Below are 23,330 nucleotides of genomic sequence, written 5' to 3' on the forward strand. Positions count from 1 at the left end.
TTCTAGTTAGGTTGCACTATGAATGAATTATCATAGCCATTGCACTAAAACTGAAAAAGATATAGCATCAACTCTGTTAGAGGGAGCTAGTTTTCCTCAAAAGGGGTGGGAGGCATGAAGAGACCCTGAAGATCATTTTCAAAGCAATTAATTCACAGGATGGAACTGAAAATAACTAGAGTTTCAAAAGAAGGCTACTTTGTGGCATAGACAGTTAATGATGTGTAAACACACTCACCTCTGAATTCAAGCCCTCTGAGCTGGAAGGTGACCAAGCCATTTCCTATCTCTATAAGGTGTACTAGTGCATTGAGGTAGTCAGAGGCTAGGATGAAGCAGTCCCCAGTACTGTAGTTTCCCCACCGACCCAATAACAAGTCTCCACATAGGCTGTGCTGAAGGGAACGGGTTAAGTGTTCATAGAAGATTGAATTCAGGTTGTTATCATCTGAGCCTGCAGAAAGATTCATTGGAGTTACCATTTCCACGTTCAGAAAAATGTCAAGCTTGGTTGTCGATTATCAATTCACTTCACGTGCTATGTTTTTCTTAACACTAGTGTAGTTTTCAGGTCATCAGCTTCCTGTTCCTCCTCGCCCTGCCTCAAGCTTTGTGAGACAACTACTTCAAATTAACTGTAAGTGAAGCTTAAGATTTTTGACCAACGTTTTTTCCTTCTTACTCCTCCATTTTCCAAATTATTTCAGTTTCACTCATACATTTCCCATCAATCTATTCCATATAATAATGTTCAAATGCAAATGAGCACAGAAGCTGCTCCATAATGACCATTGTAGAGGTCTCATCACCATGACATTGAGACACTCTCAAATAACGTTTGGCTTTTTGGTTACTTAAGAATAAAAAAGTTAATGCATACAATGATTATAAATGAAGAAGTAAAGCAGAGAAACAAAGGTAGTGGGGAAACATGAAGAGCTTACAGGAAAGTAAAGAATAAAGCAAGGAGAGATGATGCAGGAAAAAGTAACAGGAGACTACAATGGTTTTGGAGAAGAATCACGTGGCAAATTGAACATGAATCCTGTAAAAATCATCTATATCTTTGTTTCTCATGAAAGAGAGAGAAACTGTGTGGTGTACATATATAATAATTAAATAGAAAAATGACTGGGAAGATTACCTGGATTTCGATCAAGCTGTGAAGCCAGCCTTGTATTTGAATGATCCACACGCTTTGTGCTGAAATAAAATGAAAATTGCACTTTACAATACTGTAATTTTAATGTTTAAAAAAAAATAAATTAAAATTGCATATCTCTGAGCACAAGTTACCTACAAAGCTAAAGTAGATACTGATCAGCTTCCACACTATTTCAGAAACAAGTTCATTCAAAACATTCAGTGCTCTAAAATAATTTTCTTTGGGGAAAATAAAATAGCAGCTCTTGAAGACGAACACTTATTTTGACACAGTTCCAGGTTTAAAAACAAAGGACACAAACTTTAAAGGTCTTATTTCACCTACTTGTAGTCTCTTTCCCAGAATTTGACAGGTCTGGCATAAGAAGTGATAAATATTGCACTTCCCAGGAAAGGATTCAGTGGAGTAGAGAAGAAAGCTGACACAGCTGCTTGGACAAACAACATTGCAGAATCTGTAGGATAAGGATTAAGGAAGGCAAAGCAGCAAAAACTTTTTTCAAGCTTCTATAATAGTACATTAAGTATATAGCAACACCAAGTAAACATAAAACAAACTCCAAGAATTTTTGTGCAGCAACATTTTTACAATCTCCAGCTATAGAGGGCATTATTCTTGCTTTTACAAACAAATAGGTGACAGTTTGGCATTGGACATGCTGATAATTTTCTGGAAATTCTACAAAGAATACTAACTTAATATTCCGTTCAAATCAGTCTACACAAGCAATACTCAAAATCCCAGCTCATGACTCTTGAAAAAGGGAAATGACTGTCAGAAGAAAAGCTATGTCACTTTCAGAATGAAGTAACTCCTACTTTATGTTTCTTTTATGTTAGAATTCTGTTCCTGCTTTGTCTGCTAGCGTAAAACTCGCATGATTGCAGCATGGTCAAAAGCATGTACAGTTTTTCATTAATGCTCATCGGATAAGCCTGCTCATTCAGTAGGTATAATACATAACCATTATAATGCAACACTGAGAATTCATAAAACATGATTTCACAAAAAGTCAGCATTTTTAAAGGATACGTGGCACAGCAAAGGGTTGGGCAAAAGCATGGAAGGCAGATCCCCATGTGATCTGCCAGGGAGCAATGTAGGTATATACAAATCTCAACTTATAAAAGAGTTCCCAAAGCTGTGGAAAAGAAGTAAAAGAAAAATAAGTTATTTTGCTAAAAGTTAACATGCTTTGTAGTACAGCAATATATCCTGAGGAGTTTACTCATTCCCCCAGAGTTCTTTCCGGTCTACCAGAAGCCTTTAGACTTACAAAAAGGATGCAATGAGGAAGCAAGTGACACAATATGCACTACATCGTTCTATTAACAGAAACTCGTGAGATTTTTAGAAAGATGCATATGCTGTATCAAGCAAACAAATGCTTTGAGAAGGGGAAGTCTTATAGGTCTTATAGCATATAGATTAAAGTGCCAATAGGACTATGGATCTGGATTGGATCAGTTATCAGTTAAGAGCATAGCCAGTTTTCCGTTTTGGATGACCAGAAACAGAGAGTTAGTTACCTTGCTGAAGAGTATGGACATGAAGAAGAGATCTAGCAGCATGGTCTCAGTAAAACTTTTGTAATCAAAAGTAAAGAAGAGCACTGTGAAAATAACAGTGACATACTGGCACGTTGGGCTACTGAATGATGAACGCAGTAACTTCAAGCCAGCTATTGTGATCATTAAAGCACCCAACCTGTGAAGGAAATTCATACAAAACAGTTATTTATCTGCTGTCTCAAGGGGTTTATAGACCACCTAAATTGTTGCTGTCTTACAATGCCAATCTCTTCAAACTCAAGGTTTAGACTTGTTCATTTGTTTTGCATGGTGGTGGTGGTGCCTGTATTAGTTTTATTTATTCTTTAAAGGCAATTTCAGACTTTAAGAGGTTACTATCCAAGCCTCTCTATCAGCATTTTCAAGCCAATTTAGGTTCAAATACTATTATTTGAAAGAGTCCTACTAAAGAAAATCAAAGGTGAAATATCCCTCTACTCTGAACATAAGGCCTTAAATTTAGGTCATAAATATAAAGATGCAAAAATGTTGGAATTGCTCTAGATTAATCAGCAAGAGAATGTTACTGAATACAGGGTTATTTCCAACACAACTATACTATTCTAACTTACAGTGGGAGAAACACAACGGTGATTCTTCCTCCACCTCCCAGAGCTACTGACAGATCAGATGGTTATAAAAATAACATTATGTAAATGGCAATATTCCTACCAAAGCCCTGTAGAGTGACCAAAGTAATTAACCTAATGCTAGAACTTAATAGACCAGGGATTAAATTAAAAACAAAGCAATAAAGACCATCACCACCACACATACCTAAAAAAAAAATGATTTTGTTTTAAGGCGTGTTTTTTTTTTCCCTACAGTACTTCCATTTCAAATCAACAGAACTTCAAATCAAAAGAGGCCACCTGGTTACTGTTCTTGGACACAAAATCTGCAGGGCCTATTATTGAACTCACTTTGCTGAGACAGTCAGATACACTGCTTAAGGAATTATAATCAAGTCTCAGTTTAAGAGGCAGTGTGCAATTCCATCTGGCTACAAATTGCATTAAGGGTCTGGAAGGTCTTGGGAATTTTATGATGAGTGTGGAAAGCTGCACAGGGACTGCTAGCTGGCACACCAACTGATGGGATGTTACACAAGTCTTGTGTTTACATTGGACAAAATACCTAAATGTATTGTCACTATCTTGAATTTGCAGTCTGTGTAGTTATATTGCAGACTCTCAAGATCAACAAGGCAATTCTGATATCACACCCCTAGATAGATTGCAAATTGCAGAACTTTATGTGTTTTTTTTATTGTATTTTATTGTTTTTATTGATTTGAGTAATTTATCTTTGCATTGATTCCTGATTTAAAACTGTAATACTCCATTCAGTTTAAGCCAGCATGGTGACTCTGTTCTACATATGTTTTTATATAAAGAAAAATTGTATTTATTCCTTGCTGTATTTAATGATGTATGTTATAGCATCAATATCTTGCTACTGAGTCCACAAGTCACTATTTCCCACCACAGTAGACATACTCGGACTACTTCATAGCCTTTTCTACTTACTCAGTATCCAGTTTCTTTGGACTAGCAATATTCTTAGCGCTGCTACTAAGCTCATTGAGGACTATCAGTGGATAGATAACATTTTTCTCTACAAAAAGGAGCCAAATGTGAAGTTTCTCAAACCACATAACGTGTGCAGCATCTATCAGGAAATATTAAAAAGAAATCAGATTGTCAAATCAAACTCAAGTAACAGAATCCAAATTCTTGATCGAAGTCATTTATGATTAAACAATGAAGAAAAAAATATTCATTTAGATAGAGTACAACTTTTGCCCAACAAGTGAACGGTATCAGTAAGAATCAGGTCTATGTCAAGCTCAAGTCTCCAACAGCATTAACCATATCTAATCCTCTAAAGCACTTGAAAACTCAGTATCTTAAAGAAATACCTAGTGAACAAACACTCCAACTTTGCTAAAATTATTTAAGGCAATCATTATCACAAACTTTGAAACTTAAGATTTTGAAGACTGTGTGGAACTGCTCTGAAATACTGTAAGCACAGGTAATATATTTTCCTCATGCTTTGATTCCATGACACTTTAAATATATTTGAAATGATGATGCTCTGAGAAACTTAGACATAACTATATCATATCATGAAATGCTCCACTAGAGTATAACAAATAATAAAGCAAAAATATGAAGCATATAAACAACTAATACAAATTAAGTCAGCTGCAACTGAAAATTCAAAAACAGTATCATTAATGATACTTACTTCGGACTTCAAACTGATAGTATTCCTTGGTTTTCAGCAGTGGGTGAGAAAAGCAATGCCAAGGAAGTTGCTTTCGGAGTTGAGGCAGAACATAATGGGTCACAAAGCCTACCGTACCCACCAATGCATAGAGAACATAACTTAAAATAGGCTAGAGAAAAGAGAAGAATTGAACAAATTTAGGTTTGTGTTTTATAAAAAAAAAATAATCTTACATTAATAACGTAAGAGCTTTGAGCATTTTTTCCCCATTCCAAAATGATTCTGACAATAACTTATCTGAGACAGATTAAGAGAGGGCATTTTATGTGTTAGAGACTCAAAAATACAGAAGAAAAAAAACCCATACACCTGAGAAAGGGAGGAAGATTTCAAACACATAAAAAGTGAAATGTGAAGATCTCCTGTCACGTACTTCGTACTTGTCAAATTATATATTTAAAGACCATCTAAAACTAGTCAGGAGAACGATGCATACAAGTACTACATAGCATTAGAACATTTGTATGCAGCAAACACTGGCAGATTTGATGAAACACCTTACCTGTAAAACTGTAAATACTGTACTGACATGAATTGCAAAATAGAGTACACCGATGACTATACACACAATCAGGTCAGACTGCAATCTTTCACTCTGGAAAGTGAAAACAAAATAATTTTAGAAAATACAAGCTTTGTTTTTTCTCTTCAGAATCTTAATCCTCACCAGCAATAACAGTGAAACTGCTTAAAGGATTTTCAAATGGTGCCATTGTTAGTTACTTCCACTGAAGTTATCAGAAATTTCACAAGGTAAATCTTATGGCCAAGTGCATTAGTAAAAGGAAATTAATAACCACAAAGACACCTACTCAAAGTGGGACAAGAGAAGTTAATATACACAGTATCTTCTATCCCTCTCATTCTGGATGCTGAAAGGGTATAAGGACCCCCTCTATAGCACTAAAGAAAGAGCTGGAAGGGCTAACCAAATTTCCCATTTATGATCTATGAATTGCTATGGAGCAATTAAGAGCTCTAGAAGACAGCTGCCTAGACAAAGCTAAGTATCTGGTGGAAAAACAATAATGCTCTCTTTCCCCCCCTCTCCTCTACAGAAGGAGGAAGGATAGCTTTAAAATGACCCTGAGGAATGAGCTTGCATTTTCTGCTGTCCTTAAGAGAGGAATCTGTTTGTTGGGAATGGGAAGAAAACAACAAGCCGATTAGTGCCAGACTGAGTCACAAGAGGGCGATACATACTCAGGGTCACTTGAAGTCAGAATCTTCCTAGTTTAGACCTGTTCTCACTCTAAACACAGCATTAATATTTTCATACCAGGAAAACATTACAGGATTAACTGCTCTAAAACTGGCAAAATCAGTTACACGCAGCAGTTACTGCTTCAAGATCCTAAACTCTTGGCACATAGCTTATTTTTTCAGAAGACAAGAAATCCTGATTTTTAAAAACACCGAAAGAAAGAATACATCATCATCATCATCCTTCAGCCCTCACACTCTCCAAGCAACTAAGATATAGTTTGAGAGTTAAAGCTCCTAAGGTCTGTCTCTCAGAGTAATGGTAAAAAAGACTGCAGTTTCTCTACTTTATATGTCTCCTTGCAGTTTCTATACATTAGATCTTGTTGTGCTTGTCTGCTGTATGAGGAGAAGCCTGTCTATACAGTTACTCCCCTAGAGACAGCACCCATGCAAGGTTAAACAACTGTTTGACCTTTCTTTGTATAATTGAATTTCCTATGTCTTTTACTTACTGCACCATTGCATGTACAAGAATAATGTGCTGAAGCAAACAGAAGAGGTTACATCTGCTCTTTAAAAGCCTTTCCACCATTTCAAGTTTTTGCCCTTCTGGAACACAAGCACACAGCTTTTGCTCACAATTACTTGAAATACTGAGGTACTACACTATTACTCCCATTAATCTTTCCCAGTGCACTTCCACGAGTATCTCTTGCTATTGACACGAGCTCAAAGAAAATTCAGGGATCCTTCACTGAATGTAACACTAGGGAAATTCCAGTTTTTCCATGTCTCCATCTGAATAACTTAAATTGCACTATAAACATATTCTTAGTATAGTACATTGGTTCATTTGCAGATTTAAAAGAATCGTCACTTTTATAGGTAGCACTAAAATTGTACAACAGTGCAGAGGAAGTTCTGCTTACAGAGGTTTACCTTTGTAACAAACAAGGTTTAATAACTAGATGCACGCATTTTTATATTAAGAAACTGACCCAGTATCATTCCTTAGGCTGCGTGAGCTGTCTGTCAAAGCAACCATACAGTTGCAGTTTCTCTCTCAGATGCTGAATTTTTAATTAAAAACAAACATTGCAACTAATTCCATTCTTAAAGATTTCTTCTCTCCAGCATTGTATATTGCATTTTCTTGCATAAAGTTCATAGGTTGCCTTTCTAAAATCTCAGCTCAGGAGTGCAGGCTTGTATATGCACGAATTCATGTACAAGTAATACAGAGGGAACTTAACCCTCTATCACAGCATGGACTGGGAGTCCTTTTTTCTGTTTTTCTTTTATATGCAATAGCATCTTCTGTGATATGGGAGCACCACCCTCCTTATCAACAAGAATGAACTCCTCCCATAATACAAAACGAGTCTCTTTCCCTTGATACAGATTACCAGATTTTTCCAGAAATATCTAGTATTTTATCTAGAAATATCTAATATTTTCAATAAATTGTTATTAATGGGTTGTGGGTTACATGAACAAGATATATACTGCACTTAAAATTCTTAAAGCTACTGAGACTTGAATATTATATTTGTGCTCTGATATCCAATCCTAATCAACACCATGGTAACTGACAAATGTGAGCCAAGTAAGATCCAGACTAATGCTACACTGATCAACATAAGTAAAGGCTTAGACAACAAAATGAATGTCTGCTTACCACAGAGTTTCTAAGCTTTTCAGGTAAAGGATCTTTCACTTCAGACAGAGGATCCTCAGGGTTTTTGTCTTCAGAATTAGGAAAAAATTTTGATTGCACTAAAGAGCTTAAAAAAAAAAGGCAAAAAAAGAACCCATTGAAAAGAATGCATTGTTACTCTTTTAAAAATACATAAAGCAAAGTCAGAAGTTCTGTTAAAGTTTTATTGCAATAAAAAGCAATCCTAGCATATTAGTATTTTCACATGGCTGACCTAATTTACAAAGATGAGATCTCAGTTTTATAAATGAACCAGTTCTCTGGTTGCACACAATGGCCACCATTAGAGATAGAACTTAGATGAGTAGCCAGATCTTATTTAAACAGCAGTTTCTCCAGTACCAACAGGGGTGACTGGACAAATACTGAATTCATAAACTGACATCATACTACTCATGAAACTAAACTTCAGCATGCAACTGACAAAAAAAGTTAACATACTCCGAAGTTGGAGCCTATTTGTTAACACAAATCAGGGAATTCTTTGTTCCAATTGAACTCCAACAGGGGAAAAAAAAGTATTATCTGTGTTAGTCTGATTAATTCAGGAATGAGCTACGCTGACTAAACTGCTACATTCTTATCAGGCTTTGTTGGTACTAAAAATCCAAAAAACTTGTACCTAAGTTTTCAGAAGACCATATGCAGCACTGCTAGCCATACCTATATGCTTCAAAGTCCCTTGCAATTATTTTTGCACTAATTACTGCAACTAAATATTTATTTGGTCCCCCCAGTCTCCTTCCTGTATGAACACTCAGATAAAAACATCATCGCCCCATCCACAGAAGAGGTCCCTATATGCTCCAGAGTGCTACTTTTCTATTTCATCCAGCATTATGGCTAAATTTAAATCAAAGTTCAAGCTCTGCCTAATCCAAATACATGACAACCGAGCCTCTACTGGCTGTTCTATGGGAGGTGTTTTTTCTACTAAAACTATTTTGTTTTACATACATAATTATTAATTCAATCAGAAGTACTCTCATCAATACTCCAACTCAGAAGAGCATTGTGACTGCTTCCCATCTTAGATGGGAGCACTAATCACCAAAACAGATTCTTATTGTGTTGTTTCCAAGATCAAATATAAATTAGTGCTTTGAGCACACATTCAACGGAAGAACACAGCAGTGAATTAAGTGGGAAAAGCACAGTTCAAAAAATCCACATGTGGCCTTCAGCTTAAGCTAGTGTTTTCAGCACCTCTTTAATTACAGAAAGGTTACAGGTTGTTCAGCACATATGCAGCAGTAGAAAGATGGCAGCTGACTAGCAATTAGAGAAAAATCAGACTTTGGCATACAAGTAACTCACCAGAAGTCACAAAGAAAGGTTGTACTTGAAAGGAGGAACCATATGCAAATTTTGAGAATTTTTATTCAGTTACTGAACCAATACACTATTTTTGATAATGCTGATGACTATCAGATTGGTATTTAACATCATAACTAATATCTCTTTGATAATTAATTATTCCTTAGGGAAAAGGGCACAAACAGTTACTTACAAAAGCACAGAAGGGTCACTACTTTGTCTGCTGAGATGATATGATATTGCCACTAACAAACCACAAAATATGGAGAAGAGAACTGGAATATGCTGCCCATCCCAAGAGTCCTGGAAACAGAAATGAAATATTAATTAAAAATGAGATACGGTATTTAACACTTATCTGCCATACAAGAATTACATATATCACAAAAAGAACGGAAAAAAATAATTACAATTCCACAAATAAGGAACGGAAATTTCAGTCAAAAAATATTCAGCATTTACCCCTGCCTAACTATAGATCAGAAACTCTAACACACTATATACACCTTAAGCCCACACCATCTCAATCATTTAATAGTCACGAGTTTTCATAAACCTCATGAAGAAGTTCAAGCATTCCTTGAGAGCACAAGTCCTTAGAATTGCATTTTCGTCAATTATTCTGAAAATTCCCAGTGTTGTTTGTAAGTATTTTTTTTTTTCTAATGGGCTGAATGAAGATGAAACCATTGTTCATATTTAATTTTCATAATCTGCACTGGATCTGTGAGGAGGAGACAGTGATTCTTTGCTAAAGTTTGTCTTTAACAGATGTGTTTACAAATAGCTAATGAGACAAATGGACAAATTCATAGAAAGCTAATGATCTGTGGGTGATAGTATCACTGGAGTATTTCCTCTAACAACTTTTTACTAACTGAGATCATTTGATCACTGAAAGACCAGAAATTAACATAGAACCAACACCATACTGTTTCAAACAATGTTCTTTTAAGGAAGGAAAGGCTTTTTTTTTTTTTTTTTAAGGTAGGCATACATCTTCACTTTGACACTACAAACCATTTCCTGGCTTCCTTTCAAGTAAATATTAATCTGAAAATGCTGTCTTTGGTTTACACCACTGGAAAAAAAAAAAGTGAGCCCTCTTGAGAGGTTAACACATCAATACATGTAGAGTCTACAAGAAACGAGACAGTTACACAGCAGTTTTTCAAGAATCAACACGAGTTTTCATCAAAAACCCGGCCTATTAGCACATAAACAAGTCACATCTTTTAATAGCAAACCTGCTTTGTTCTTACTTTCCGTCTTTTCATTGACACCAGAACTAAGTATAAAACCCTACCAAATCAAACTAATATTTCTAATTCGCTTTCTGCACATTTAAGAAAAAAGTAAGCAAAGAACAAAAGATTTTAACTTATGTTGTTTTTATAATATCACTCACCTTCAGGGCACCATAGCACAGTCCATACAACAACGCTACTGCCACAATACTACAGATAAAACTGTAAAGTGCTGCAAGCAGGCTTGTGGTAGCTGAACAGAAAAATATCAATAGGAATGTAATTAGATTAGAATATAAAAGAGGTCAGCCCCCCAAGTTCTAGCTCTCCTCTGATATAAAGCACCCAAACCATAGCATGTATTCATATGTATCTATATACATACAATAGGGGAAAATATTATTTTTAAAAGAATGATTTATATGGCTTCATTTATCTCCTCATTTATTCAACAGCATTATCATGGGAAAGGTTAACAGCTGCAAAAGAAGCCAGTAGAGGAAGTATAATTTTCAACAGACTAATGAGTTATAGTAATTCTATCTCAGTAATCAATCAGAAGAACTTTAGCCTTTTTAAAAAATACAGTAGTCTTCCATACATACAGGGCAGGAATACAGATGGTACAATCACTAAGTTGTTTTAACTAGCTTTTTAACCTGATGGCAGTTCCCAATCTAATGCTTTTGCTGCTAATGTGAAAAAACACACTCACCATTGCCACCAAAGACATGAATATCCAGCTGTTCACAGAGATACATCACAAATGTATTCACCTGAGGCAGGAGACCAATGAAGAATACTATGGGGAAACATAGTGTAAACACTGTGGAAGAAAAAAATAGTTGAAAAAGTGGTGAATATGAAAAATATTACATTTTAATGTACTCTTCAGTTTAAGTTCTATGGTACCACACACCATTCAACTCAAAGCGTTCCTACCATAATTTTAACGGAAAACATCCATTATGTAAATCTCTACTTCAATAACACACAGAAGTGACTGAATATAGAGGTTACGTTGACCAATATTCAGAAGTTTTTTTTGTTTGTTTTTAAACATCAGCTTTAATCGCTACAATAACTCCTACAGGCCAATTCAAGCTTTTGGTTTTAGTTTAGCAAAGATCAGACAAGAACGCTTACAGATTACAAAACCAGTAAGTTTTCATTCATTGCACAATAGGTTTCCATGAGCATAGCTGCCTGTTTTTAATTACATAAGCAAACAACAGCCGCTGATTTAAGAGAAGCCAACCATTTCACCTCTACATTTTCTGCCACTAATATCATCTGACAATTTTACTTTTTTTTTCAGAATTGGTGTGGAAAAATAATACAAATATTAAAAATAATATTAAATATCTGGATATTAATGTATTAATATAGTAATACTAATTAATATAGTAATATTAAAAATAATATTAAAAATAATCTGAGTAATCTGAATGACCAAAAAAAAGCCTGCTAGCTTAAATTCTTTTTCCGTAACAGATACAGAATGAAGAATGGCAGTGCATGAGTAGCTCCACAAAAGCTATCGAAAAGCACCTTCAGAAATATCTGGACAATGCTGTTCCTAAATAAAAGACATAGACATTTCCCCTCTGGCCATTTAAATATAGATTTACTAACATAAAAGTAAAACCGCATGAGGCATGAAATTCAGAATGTTATTAATCAAATTATAAATATTGACTCTAGCATTCTGAGAATTAATAAGTTTGGTTCACCAACTAAGAGTTAAAAATAAAATAAAAACGTAAAGTAAGACCAAGATCTTTTTTCTCTTGGACAGAGGACTGTCCAAAACTAGAAGCAAGCAGTCAAAACAGTTAACTACTGTATTCTTTCATTCACTAATATTTTCATACAGTTGAAGAGCTGCAGTGGAAAAGCATGTGTGTTAAAAGTTACCCATTTAGATTTAATCTCTCTATAAGGTATTTAATAAACGCGTCCATACTGTCCTATCCAACTGTTAAATGCAAATAACCTGCTTTTAAGAGAGCTCCCGCTCATTTGTGACAAGCCCCGCTATAAAAGAGGGGGCTATGGGAGTCCAAATCAAAATATTTAATTACTGAGCAGCTAGCTCCAGGCACAGGGTAGCATCTCCTGGTCCAAGTTAAGAACAAGGAACACCAGTTGCAAAGCTGAGGATGAATATATTTTATATACAGGAACAAATATATCTTCTATTTTAGCTTTTTAGAAAACTGCAGCTACTCTTTCCAAAGAAAACTAAATGAAGGGCTGTTAGAAAATGATGATGCAACAGTGTCACAACAAGGTGACAACTGTAAAAAACAAAGTTGTCACTTTACGGCAGAGAAGCAAACAATTCAAATCATTGAAAGAGTCACTCACCTATAACTAAGTCTCTGGCTGACAGCAGCAGCAATGGATTGGTGAAAGCCATTCCATACAACCTGAATCTTGTTGTAGATATGTTTCTGCTGCCATAATCCAACAGCCAAATAAGACCACAACATAAACAGAAATATACAGGCCTACTATAGGCTATGATACGATTATGACCCTGTTTAAAAAAACAAAACAAAACAAATTTGTTTCATTATTTGCAGAAAAGTAATTGTTACCCTTCTGTTACAGGTAGCTTCAGAATGAAAATTAATTTCTATTCACGAAGTGCTTTTACATTGAACAGAAGTTGGTGAGATGACAGCACAAAAAAATCCCTAAAGCCTTGCCAGGATATAAAACAACATTTTTTTTTGTGGCTCTGATATATACAATGAGTACACAATTGTTAAACTAAGTTTGTTTTTTTTTATCCTTATTTCTCCCCTGAGTTTCAAAGAATGCTTCTTACAATACCAAATGTCATGAAAACTCTGCCTAGGCTTCATAAGCAACAGAAAATATATTAATTTTGAAAAAAAGCAATTGAGTTTATTACTCAGATACTGCTCCTGCTGAAAACCAATCTATATTTATGTGTCCATTAAAGCACACAACCGTAACACCTATAATATTTTGAATGACAGGCTTCAGAGAAATAAAGCTTTTTCGTACCTTAAGACTTTACAAAAATATTGTTTTGGCAATCTAGCAGATGCACAATAGAACATAAACATATTATTCAATAGTGGCACATTAACATTTCCATGCTCAAATGTTAACGCTCACTAGAGCATTGAATACTCAGCTTAATAGAATTGAAAAAATAAAGCTGTGTGCAAACTAGTACAACTGAGTGATTTACAGAAGACCAGAATCAAACATCTGCAAAGCTGCGTCAGTTCACGCTACCACAGGAAATTACAACATTAAGAATACCTTTCAGAATAATTGCTTGAATACTAAAGATTCATCCAGAAACCTAGAATGATAGGGCTCTACAGCACAAACCAAGTTTAAAGCTGGAGATGGACTCTTTGTCAGGGAGTATGCGATAGCACAAGGGATAATGGCTTTAAACCAGAAGAAGGGAGATTTAGATTAGATATTCAGAAAAAATTGTTTATTGTGCAGGTAGCGAGGCACTGGAACAGGCTGCCCAGATAAATTGTGGATGCCCCATTCCTAGAAGTGTTCAAGGCCAGGTTGGATGGGGCTTGGAGCAACTTGGTCTAGAGGGAGGTGTCATAACAGGGGAGTTGGAACTGGGTGATCTTTAAGATCGCTTTTAACTCAAACCATTCCATGATAAAACAGAAAGGCCAGGATTTGCTAAATACAAACAGAAAGCGTGTAAGTGAAAAATATAGCGTGCGAGAAAGAAATCTAGAGAAAGACAAACTTCTTGTCTTATGAGAAGACAAAGATATGCCAAAACAAATCAAAAAGATCAAATTCTCTGTAGAAGTTTTACACCTGCAGGAACCATACAAGCAGCACATGCCTATGACTTACATGTCGAGGGGAAGAAGAATCTGGCTGCACACTCTGAAACAAGAAAGAGGAAAAAGTTATCCACTCTATAGTGTGCGCATTTACCCCCTTATCACACTACTACTTTTCCACCTTAACAGTCCAATCACAGCTTAAGAAAGAACATTTCATTCTTTCTAACTTACTTACGCAACTGTTAACAGTAATTAATAAAAATAGCAAATAAGTAAAATTCAGATTAAAAACATGCTTAAATACAATTGCTTAATGTGAAAGCATTAAGGTGTACCCACTAAAAGAAGAACATACACACTGAAGCTTGAAGTTCAGCTTGCAAGCTGTTTTTAACCAATAAGATTCTGTTCTTCTTTGGGAAAACAAAAAGTGCATGAGAACAACAAATAAACGGCTGTTTAACAAACACATGCAGAACTATTCTAGTAAAATGACTGAATGTGACCACCCATCAAACTGTCCATGAAGCTGAAATTTGCTCACTTCTTTTTAAAACTATAAACAAACAAGTTTTTCCTTAAAGCTCCAACTATCCTACAACTCCCAACCTAGGTTATTTCTACTGTTTATAGAAAGTGAAGATAGAAATTAAAATACCTTCAACAGTGAGTACTGACAACTGGCTATTACCAGGCAGAACTGGAAGACCCAAATATCCTTGAAAAAGCCCTCAATAAGAAGTACAGAGCCCAGAAACGCAACTAGAATAGCTAGGATGACAGCTAACACGTTTTCAAGGATCTCACGATTCCTGTATTAGAGGGAGGAAAAAAAAAAGAAGCATTAAAAGCTAACTATGTTTAGAAAAAGTTGCAAGAAAACAGCTAAGTCAGAAGTTAAGAAGTGATACACTGCTGTTAGCGAAGTATTTAAGGGTAGGTTTTAACAAAGACTACATAAGCACACTTTTAGGCAAAGCTAGGAGGTACCAGGATCTCCAATGGTATCTGACAGCAATTACTTTCTTACAGAATTAACCTTTAAAAAGCAAAATGCAACTTTAGCATATTACTTTAGAAATAATTTAAACAATCAAAAGAAGCACGGTCTGTAATTAACCTGCATTCAAGCCCCACAAAGGATGGCTACAAGCCCATCCTCACATCCATGACAGCAAAAAGTACATACATGATACCTTAGCAAAGTTACAGTATTTTTAGTTCCTTCATTATCAAGTCATGAACAACAAACTATATATATAAGCTATGTGAAGTGGGGAAAAAAAATCCATATGGCACTGATAGAACTGAATAATAAAATTAATAATTATTTCTGCTGGGACAGAATTAATACTGTATTGATTACCTCAAGGAAGGTCATTGCCAAAATTTGAATACTTAATATATTCCAAGCTGATAACTGGAGGGTCATGTTGATTTTATTCCACTAGGTAAACAGAGCAGGGATAATAGGTTACAGTATTATATGACCCTCTGGAAAAATGCTTTGAAACAGCAAAGAAGTTTTCATCTACTTGCTGAAAAATAGAAGTGAATGCTAGTTTCTAGCACCTTCCAGTTGGTTTTTGGAGACGCTTATCCCCAAGCATTAAACATCAGTCAAAAAATGAATGATTTGTTGCTAAAAATGTCATTGTCCAACTCACACAACGTGAGGGGGCTTTTTCTTTTCTTTTTAACATTGCTGGAGAAAGAGGGAGAATATCTTTTGTTATTTTAGAAAAAATGGATTTTGTATTCTTCTTCTATCTTTCAGAGTACAGTGAAGTACGGTTCTCTAATGAGAGCTCACAGTTCAGTTACCATTTTTTTAATCTTTACTTTCTGAAGACTAGTAACATACAAGGATCTCACCTATCAAATAAAGCCAGAAGAGTTAATCTATCAAAATTTATGCTAATCCAAAGTTTCGGCAGTATCCAAAAGCGATAGTACTGCTTGACTTTTTGAGCTGCTTCCTCTTGAGGTTGCATGTGGTCCTGAAGGTCAGGGCTCAGGTCAATATCTTGCTGCTCCAGCAGATCTGTATCTATGGTTAGCAGCCTGTTCAACCTGATCTGGGGAAGAGAAAGCTAAAAGAAAGTCAGGATTAACAAAATCTCATTTTTAATTGTATAACTGTATTCTACTAAACATTGCTTTTAAGAACTTTCTAGAATTATTTAGCCTCCATTTTAAGAAATTATGTTAAACAGCGTCAAATCTGTGGTTTCTACTTACTTTTCCTTTCCCCATTATGGCAAGTGAATAGCAATAGCGTACAACACAATGGTAGCACTTGCATATGCCTTATTTCAAGCGAAGTAAGGACTAAACACATTATCCCATTTACTCTAAAAACTCCAAATTTGAAGACACGTAAACTGATACAGAAGCAGGAATAATGCATGTAAGAACAAAAATCTGAATTAAAATAAATTATTGCCCATTTCTTATAGTCACCTAATCTGCATGCACATCCATGCTGAATGGTTGGTTTTGCATGACAAAGCCACATATGCATGCATTGGTATACAAACTTAAACTCGTTGAGATTAGAATATATTGAAACACACGAAAAAAAGTTTTTTCCTAACTAGTCCACTACACTATTTATGATTGACTACAGTTTCTCAGGTATTCTGTAGTCTGCTACTCCACAGTTCTCTGGAATTCACGGTAATACTAACCACCACACAGGACATTTAAGGAGAGCACTCAGTTAAAAAAAATTAGTATGGTGTGCATGTATGTGCTGTCTAACCATTTTATACATCTCATTAACAGGCCAAGAAACTTCTTAATGCACTGACCTTTATTCTTAAAGAGTACTATAATTAAAACATCACCATGAAAAATTGTCATGATTTTTAAAGCAGAGAGTAACATTTAAATACTCATGTCCTATTTTAAGTGTCAAAATTATACAGTTATGTATTCTATGATCTTAAACATTTTCATTTTTGAAGCTCTTTTTGTAACTCCTTAAAGCAATGTACTGTAGCTATGCTCACCATGCTTTTCTTTCCTAGAAAAATACTAATAAAAACAAGCAGGAACACTCACTTTCTACAGGCATTTAAAAAAATACAAGCCACACCATTTAAGATGAGCTGTGTCAGAAAGCAGGTGCTTTTTTCACAACTTCTTAATTTTAAAAGCCTCGTGTCTTAAAAGGTAGAATCACTGTAACAGGACATTTCTCACACGAGTAATAAATTTAGGAAGTTCCCCTTTAAGCATATGGGCTAAGATTTTAAAAATATCATGAATTTGCCTTATACAGAATCACCCTCCCCATCTTCCCTCCCCTAGTGGAACCACATTGCCAAACCAACAGGTACACATTGGGGGCTGGAAATCAAAGTTCTGGCAGGCACTAGGTGAAGACAATTTTGATCAAAACCATGGTCAGGCAAATGGAAGTTTCTCATTCTTCTAAGAAATACTAAAAAATGTAATCTTTCCTCTTGACTAGGTTATTAGACTTCACTTTACCTTCCTAATTTAAGAATCATGACCATTTGCCATGTTTTTGTTACAGAGCAATAGCACCCTTCAAGCACATACACATCTGGACTCAGCAACAATATAAAAGGTTGACACCACCAAGCTAATGACTTTTTAAAGCTACTTGCAGTATGAAACAGTGTAAACATCTGCTTTTCTTTTTCCCCCTCCAATCAATCCTTCCATGAGAATTCAACTCCGTACCACAGATTGCAGTGGTAAATGTCTGAACTCCATTCAGGGAAATTGCTAACGTTTCCTTCATTCAGAACACAAACACAAAGTTTATTCTTTCCATGACCTGCCTATCTTAGCCATGCACAGAAATACAACTCCATCCACGTTGTCCAGCAATTTCTGGAAACCACGCTGAAGTATCTCAGCATATCCAATTTCCACGTGATTTAGACTCAAATTACCATGCTTTAGATCAGAAGATTTACGTTTAAATTTGAAACTACCATCCAGAAATATGAATTTGCATGTACATACGAAGACAGCAAAACAGTAACAGTTTATCTCATTGAAATCCAGGCAAAAACCCTTCTTAAGAACGAAGAACTACTACATACAACGATTAATCAGTGATATAGAGAACTGGAAAGTCTTCTGATTTTTGGCATGCTTAAAAATAGATAAGAAAAACTTACTAGATCATGTGGGTAAAAGCGAACTGAGGTAGAACTCGATACGTGAGAGTCCGTGTCACTATAAGAACAGGGGGAAAGACTTCATATTATAAAACTACATTTGATTTCAAAAGGCCACTAATTTACTAGTCTCCTAAACTAATTTTGACCACTTGCAAATTTTAGCAAAATGTCTTCCTTTTTTTTTTTTTTTTTTTCCTTAGAACACATGTATTTTAAATACATGTATCCGGTTTGTAAAGGCCTAACAAACAACCAAGAAAGAAAATAAACCTCGATAATGGTCTTGTGTACTAGGATAAATTTTGTAGCTATAGATCAAGATACTCTTATGCTTGGTATAACTTACTGAACACGTGATTTGACCAGGTAGTCCACTAGTTGTCTACACGGATTATCATGAAGGAAATTACACCACTTTGAAGAAACAAAGATATTTTATAGTATGTTAGCTACTCATGTGCAAACACACATCACATACCTCTAAAGGAGTGAGCTGTCTGCTGTATATTCACAGACAGTTTGTAAATTATGCTCTTTTTACCAAGTCCTAAAACTGCCAAAAATAATACATATTTAACACAATCAGACCAAGTTACTTAAACTTAAATAGCTTTAGAAAAAAACTTTAAGCAAAAGAAGAATAAAATCACTTTACAATTTCCATTTGTTAATGAGAAGAAATTTTTCTTGTTGTGTAACTTTTTTCTCCAATTTTGTATATCTTTTGGTTGTATGTTTTACACATAAATTACATGGCTGTAAGACTGGTATCAAACTTATGCAAGCTTCCTTCAGTTCCTTACCTTAACATAAGATAAAAAGATCTTTGTTAATAATTTTATTTTACTCAAACTCAACTACTCTCTAAAACAGAGATCTGACTACTTGGATGTGACCCGTTTGTTCCTTCCATTAGCACGTACAGCTTCATAACGGCAGCCATCAGCAAAGCCATTGCATCTGGAACATGCAAGCAGCAGAGGCAGGCATTGGCAGCTTTGTGCAAGGAATACAGAACTTTTTCCTCAAAGTTCCACTCTACAGGAAGCACTTGCACACTTTGACAGGAAAGATTTGAAGACGGGAGCTTTGAAATCCATTACTCCTTAAATCCAATAGCTATTCCACCTACATGTGGTAGGAGTTTTTAAACATTCAGCATGATGCAGTAATTTCAGAGCAGTTCTAGATAGTGAAGCAGATTTTGAAGGGAAGGCTTTGGTTTGTTTTTTCCTTCTTCTGCCTCCTGTCCCTACAGAGAAAGGAAGCGTATCTTTCCAAGAGCAGATGAACTTTCCAGTACGTAGCTGGCTATTTCAACTGTAAATCAAATTTTTACCACAGGCATCTTAAGACTTCCCTGTATTGTTTCATGCCATCTATGAACTCAAGAACAAATTTATCAGTTTACATTTGCTTCACAATTGGAAGTTCACTTTTAAATAAGTTAATAGCTCCCTACTTTCCACAAACCTGGGATAAATTCTTTAAGGAAGACTCCCATTAAGCCAATCAAAAATGCATTTGTCAAACTCTTGGTCTGGACATTTACTGCTGAAACTAATATTAATCTTCATTTTCCAGGATTTGCTTAAGTGGAAAAGATTATTTAGGCAATTAGCGTCATCTTCTACTACAAATCACTTAGGTTTCAAAAGGAAGAATACATGGAAAACTCTTTAGACTTTTTTTTTCTGGTAGTTTGTACCAAATAACCTTTTAAAATTTAAAAAAAAAGATTTTGTTACAGTAAGACAAGAATCACCACTCTTGACTGGCTTCACACACACCAGATGTTAGATGCTCTTCTCGCAGCTGGCTCAAAGTTCACAAGTGACATGTCGCAGCCCCCTGTCTCGTAGAGCGTAGAACTGAACTTACCTGTTAAAGAAAAGGTCAAGAACAGGTCAAAATTTCATGGCGTTTAATCCCACTAGCACTACGTTTCTACACATTAGCTTACTAGACATCAATTTAGATATTTAAATTTATATCAGTGTCAGAATATAAAATGTGCTAACACATGAATGTGTCACCAGTGCAGACAAGATGTTAGCTACTCAGCCTTTTTTCACACAATTTTACACGACATACACACAGTAAACTGCAATAGTTGAATTCAACTAAGAGTTCATATTTACAAGATGTCACCATTAATGCATCAGAAGTGCAATGTAAGCTCCCCCTCCCCACCCCTCCTTACAGGATAAGCAGGAAAACAACTTGCCATGATCACCGCCTTCACTTCTTCCCCCCCGCCCCAGGAAAACAATCAGTGAATCACACACTACTAGCATTTTGGAATCATGGCATTTAACTGCAACAGAAATTCCTCACACGTCCAAATTAAAATTCTTTCGAGGTACGTGTCTATTTGGAAAGAAACACAAAGGGTGGAAAAAAAGTGACCAGGCATGCTTCACTAGTTATACCTCTAGAAAAAAAATTTAAAAAAAAAAAAGAAAAAAAAGGAATGACAGGCAGAGATTTATTCTACAAACCAGAAGCAAACACTGCAGTGTAAGATCAGAAGACTGTGAACTAAGTTCAGAGACAAACCATGATGGTTAATGGAGTTCCAGAAACTGTACGTTTCCTTAAATCATTAAAAGCTTTTTGACGGAACAATATGAAGTCTACTCCTAAATATACAATTAGCAAAGAAGTACCCTGAGATTATAACTCAAACCTTACTCACAATATGATGTTTTTACAGTGCCCTTCTCTCCACAACAGTCTGATCATAGAGATAAGCACTGCAATTTCCCCTGAAGGTCAGTTTAATATATTCCAGCTCCGAACGCAGGAAGCTGATTCTGAAGTTGTAATCACCTCATACATGGTGCCCTGCCAACTTCTCCATCTCTTCCAGCTCTAAAGCCTTCTTCACTCAACTCACAATGCAGAGTGTGCAGTATTTTAAGAACTGCTTACACAACACAAAAAAGAAATCCCACTGCGGAGCATCTCAAGCAAAAACCGTGTACATCTCTCAGCTGCACGTCCTGCAGCCTTTTCCCTTGCTGATATGGGATAACATGTAGTCCTAGGAGAAATACCCAACAAGCTAGGAGCTTCCAATCTTTCCACTGTCTGTAAGAACACAACCTGCTTCTGTTCAACGTTGTTTTCTTTATGAAAAAGAAAAAACACTGCTTCCTACTCCAGATTCTCTTCAGATCCACAGACAATTAAGTTTCACGTATAGGTGAAACTAAGCAAAAACACTGGCATATTGAAAACACCTGCACAGGTTTTTTTGCCCTCAGAGGGGGCACTGTAGACCAGCTAGACACATACTGCAGCTGTGCTCAGAAAGAAAAGAGCATTCTGACCCGAGAGCCACCCCGTTCAGCAGTCACGTACACAAGGCAGTAACACGACCGCTCTCCCCCAGTATTTACTTACGTCTACTACAGGTATTTGTAAGGACACACAAAGAAAATTCATTTGTTAGGGTATCTGGGGGGTATCTATTTTTGACTAGTTAGGTATCCTTGGGTTTTTACAGTTGATACTGAAGTTCTACAATTAACCTAGTACAATACATTAGGAACCTTCCTCCCCACAACTAAAAGCCTCAAAAATACAGGAGGTTTTCTGAACTGCAACAGTTAAAAAAAAAAAATACAAATTCAACAGCAAAGACTTCAGATAACACTTCAGATTCTAGTCAGCACACAGTTACACATAAGCTATTAGGAAAAAGTCCCTAAAAGAAACAATAGTGTCTGGGTTATTTACATTTCTTCATGTTCCTGCACTACTGAACTGAGAGCCTGGAAATTTAATTGATTTCTCCAGTAATGAAGTGCTGGTCACAGAAACTAGACTGTATTACTTACAAGACAGAACTTCCCATTCTCTCAGGCTGAGATACTACATCAGCTATGTTAGTTTCAAAAGACATTTACTGAACTGTATCATACACAAAGGCTTGAAAAGGCTTCAAAACTTGAAAAGTTTAGCATAAAAAATCCCCATTAGGAAGTATCTACAGTTCCCTCAGACCCAATTCATTTGAGTCTATCAAAGTTTACTGCATTTCTGTTGCTGATACAAATGCTGCAGGGCTGTGGTAGGATGAAATAAAGCTGGTTAATAGGGATGTAGCAGATGATTCCAGACAGACAGCCAACTCACTTCTGATTATTCACATTACAAATGACAAAGTGACTCAGGTTTGGCCATGCTTTCAATTCACCCCTCTACTAAAATAGACTTCCTAATGAAAGTTGGCTCACTGTCATGGCTCCTCAATATAATAAGTGTTGCCCCCCACCTTTTTGAAAATCAAAATCCAGAAGAAAAAAAAAATAACTCCCCCAAAGCAGAAGAGATTACAGAACTACTCAGTGGTGCTGAGGAAGCCAGCCCTACCAAGCCATACGGTGTGACAGCAAATTGACTGAACTCCAAGTCCCGTCAGTGGAATAGCTCTCACGTGGTGTGAGGTAACAGCAGCTTCCTCGCAGCAATCTCAAACTCTTCCAAGGGATCCCAATGCTCACAAAGTTCACCATGCATGGATGTACCAGCATTTGTTAGTCACCCTAGTGATTCCTCTCCCACGGCATTCTCCGAAATATTTTTGACAGCATCACACTGAAGCAGCTTAAGGTTCTCTCTTTCTAAGGACTGTAGTTTTATCAAGTTGTGAACAGAGGCAGACAAAGCCCTATTTTACAAATAAAGAAATACAGCCAAGATTTGTATGCTAAACAGAAGTGCTTGTAAGTTCTCACACCCCCTTGAAAGGGGAGCTGTGAGTTCTTCCCAGCCCAAGCCACCCCAACGACGTTCTGCTTGGAGCACATTACACTACTACCTGACCACT

General features: G+C 36.0%; 2 protein-coding genes across 10 annotated transcripts in view; one reads left to right on the plus strand and one right to left on the minus strand.

The window, feature by feature from the left end:
- Window positions 1-23,330, plus strand: part of LOC137857503 (disintegrin and metalloproteinase domain-containing protein 20-like) — a 371,501-nt gene that overhangs the window by 143,863 nt on the left and 204,308 nt on the right. The window lies entirely within an intron of this gene.
- Window positions 1-23,330, minus strand: part of PCNX1 (pecanex 1) — an 85,790-nt gene that overhangs the window by 20,028 nt on the left and 42,432 nt on the right. For 5 of the 9 annotated variants that reach the window (XM_068684087.1, XM_068684085.1, XM_068684084.1 and 2 more), the window contains 18 exons: window positions 20,284-20,374; window positions 18,491-18,548; window positions 16,206-16,423; window positions 14,989-15,142; window positions 14,398-14,430; window positions 12,889-13,060; window positions 11,234-11,344; window positions 10,680-10,771; window positions 9,465-9,574; window positions 7,916-8,021; window positions 5,534-5,626; window positions 4,990-5,140; window positions 4,266-4,407; window positions 2,695-2,872; window positions 2,198-2,306; window positions 1,490-1,619; window positions 1,145-1,203; window positions 239-454 (listed from right to left, as the gene is read on the minus strand). In XM_068684087.1, the coding sequence (XP_068540188.1) occupies window positions 239-454; window positions 1,145-1,203; window positions 1,490-1,619; window positions 2,198-2,306; window positions 2,695-2,872; window positions 4,266-4,407; window positions 4,990-5,140; window positions 5,534-5,626; window positions 7,916-8,021; window positions 9,465-9,574; window positions 10,680-10,771; window positions 11,234-11,344; window positions 12,889-13,060; window positions 14,398-14,430; window positions 14,989-15,142; window positions 16,206-16,423; window positions 18,491-18,548; window positions 20,284-20,374 (2,223 nt within the window). The remainder of the gene's footprint in view (window positions 1-238; window positions 455-1,144; window positions 1,204-1,489; window positions 1,620-2,197; window positions 2,307-2,694; window positions 2,873-4,265; window positions 4,408-4,989; window positions 5,141-5,533; window positions 5,627-7,915; window positions 8,022-9,464; window positions 9,575-10,679; window positions 10,772-11,233; window positions 11,345-12,888; window positions 13,061-14,397; window positions 14,431-14,988; window positions 15,143-16,205; window positions 16,424-18,490; window positions 18,549-20,283; window positions 20,375-23,330) is intronic. The other 4 variants (XM_068684086.1, XM_068684092.1, XM_068684089.1 and 1 more) reach the window with 3 other exon arrangements.

This window comes from Anas acuta, chromosome 5 (genome assembly GCF_963932015.1).
Source record: "Anas acuta chromosome 5, bAnaAcu1.1, whole genome shotgun sequence".
In the NCBI taxonomy this organism is placed as follows: domain Eukaryota; kingdom Metazoa; phylum Chordata; class Aves; order Anseriformes; family Anatidae; genus Anas; species Anas acuta.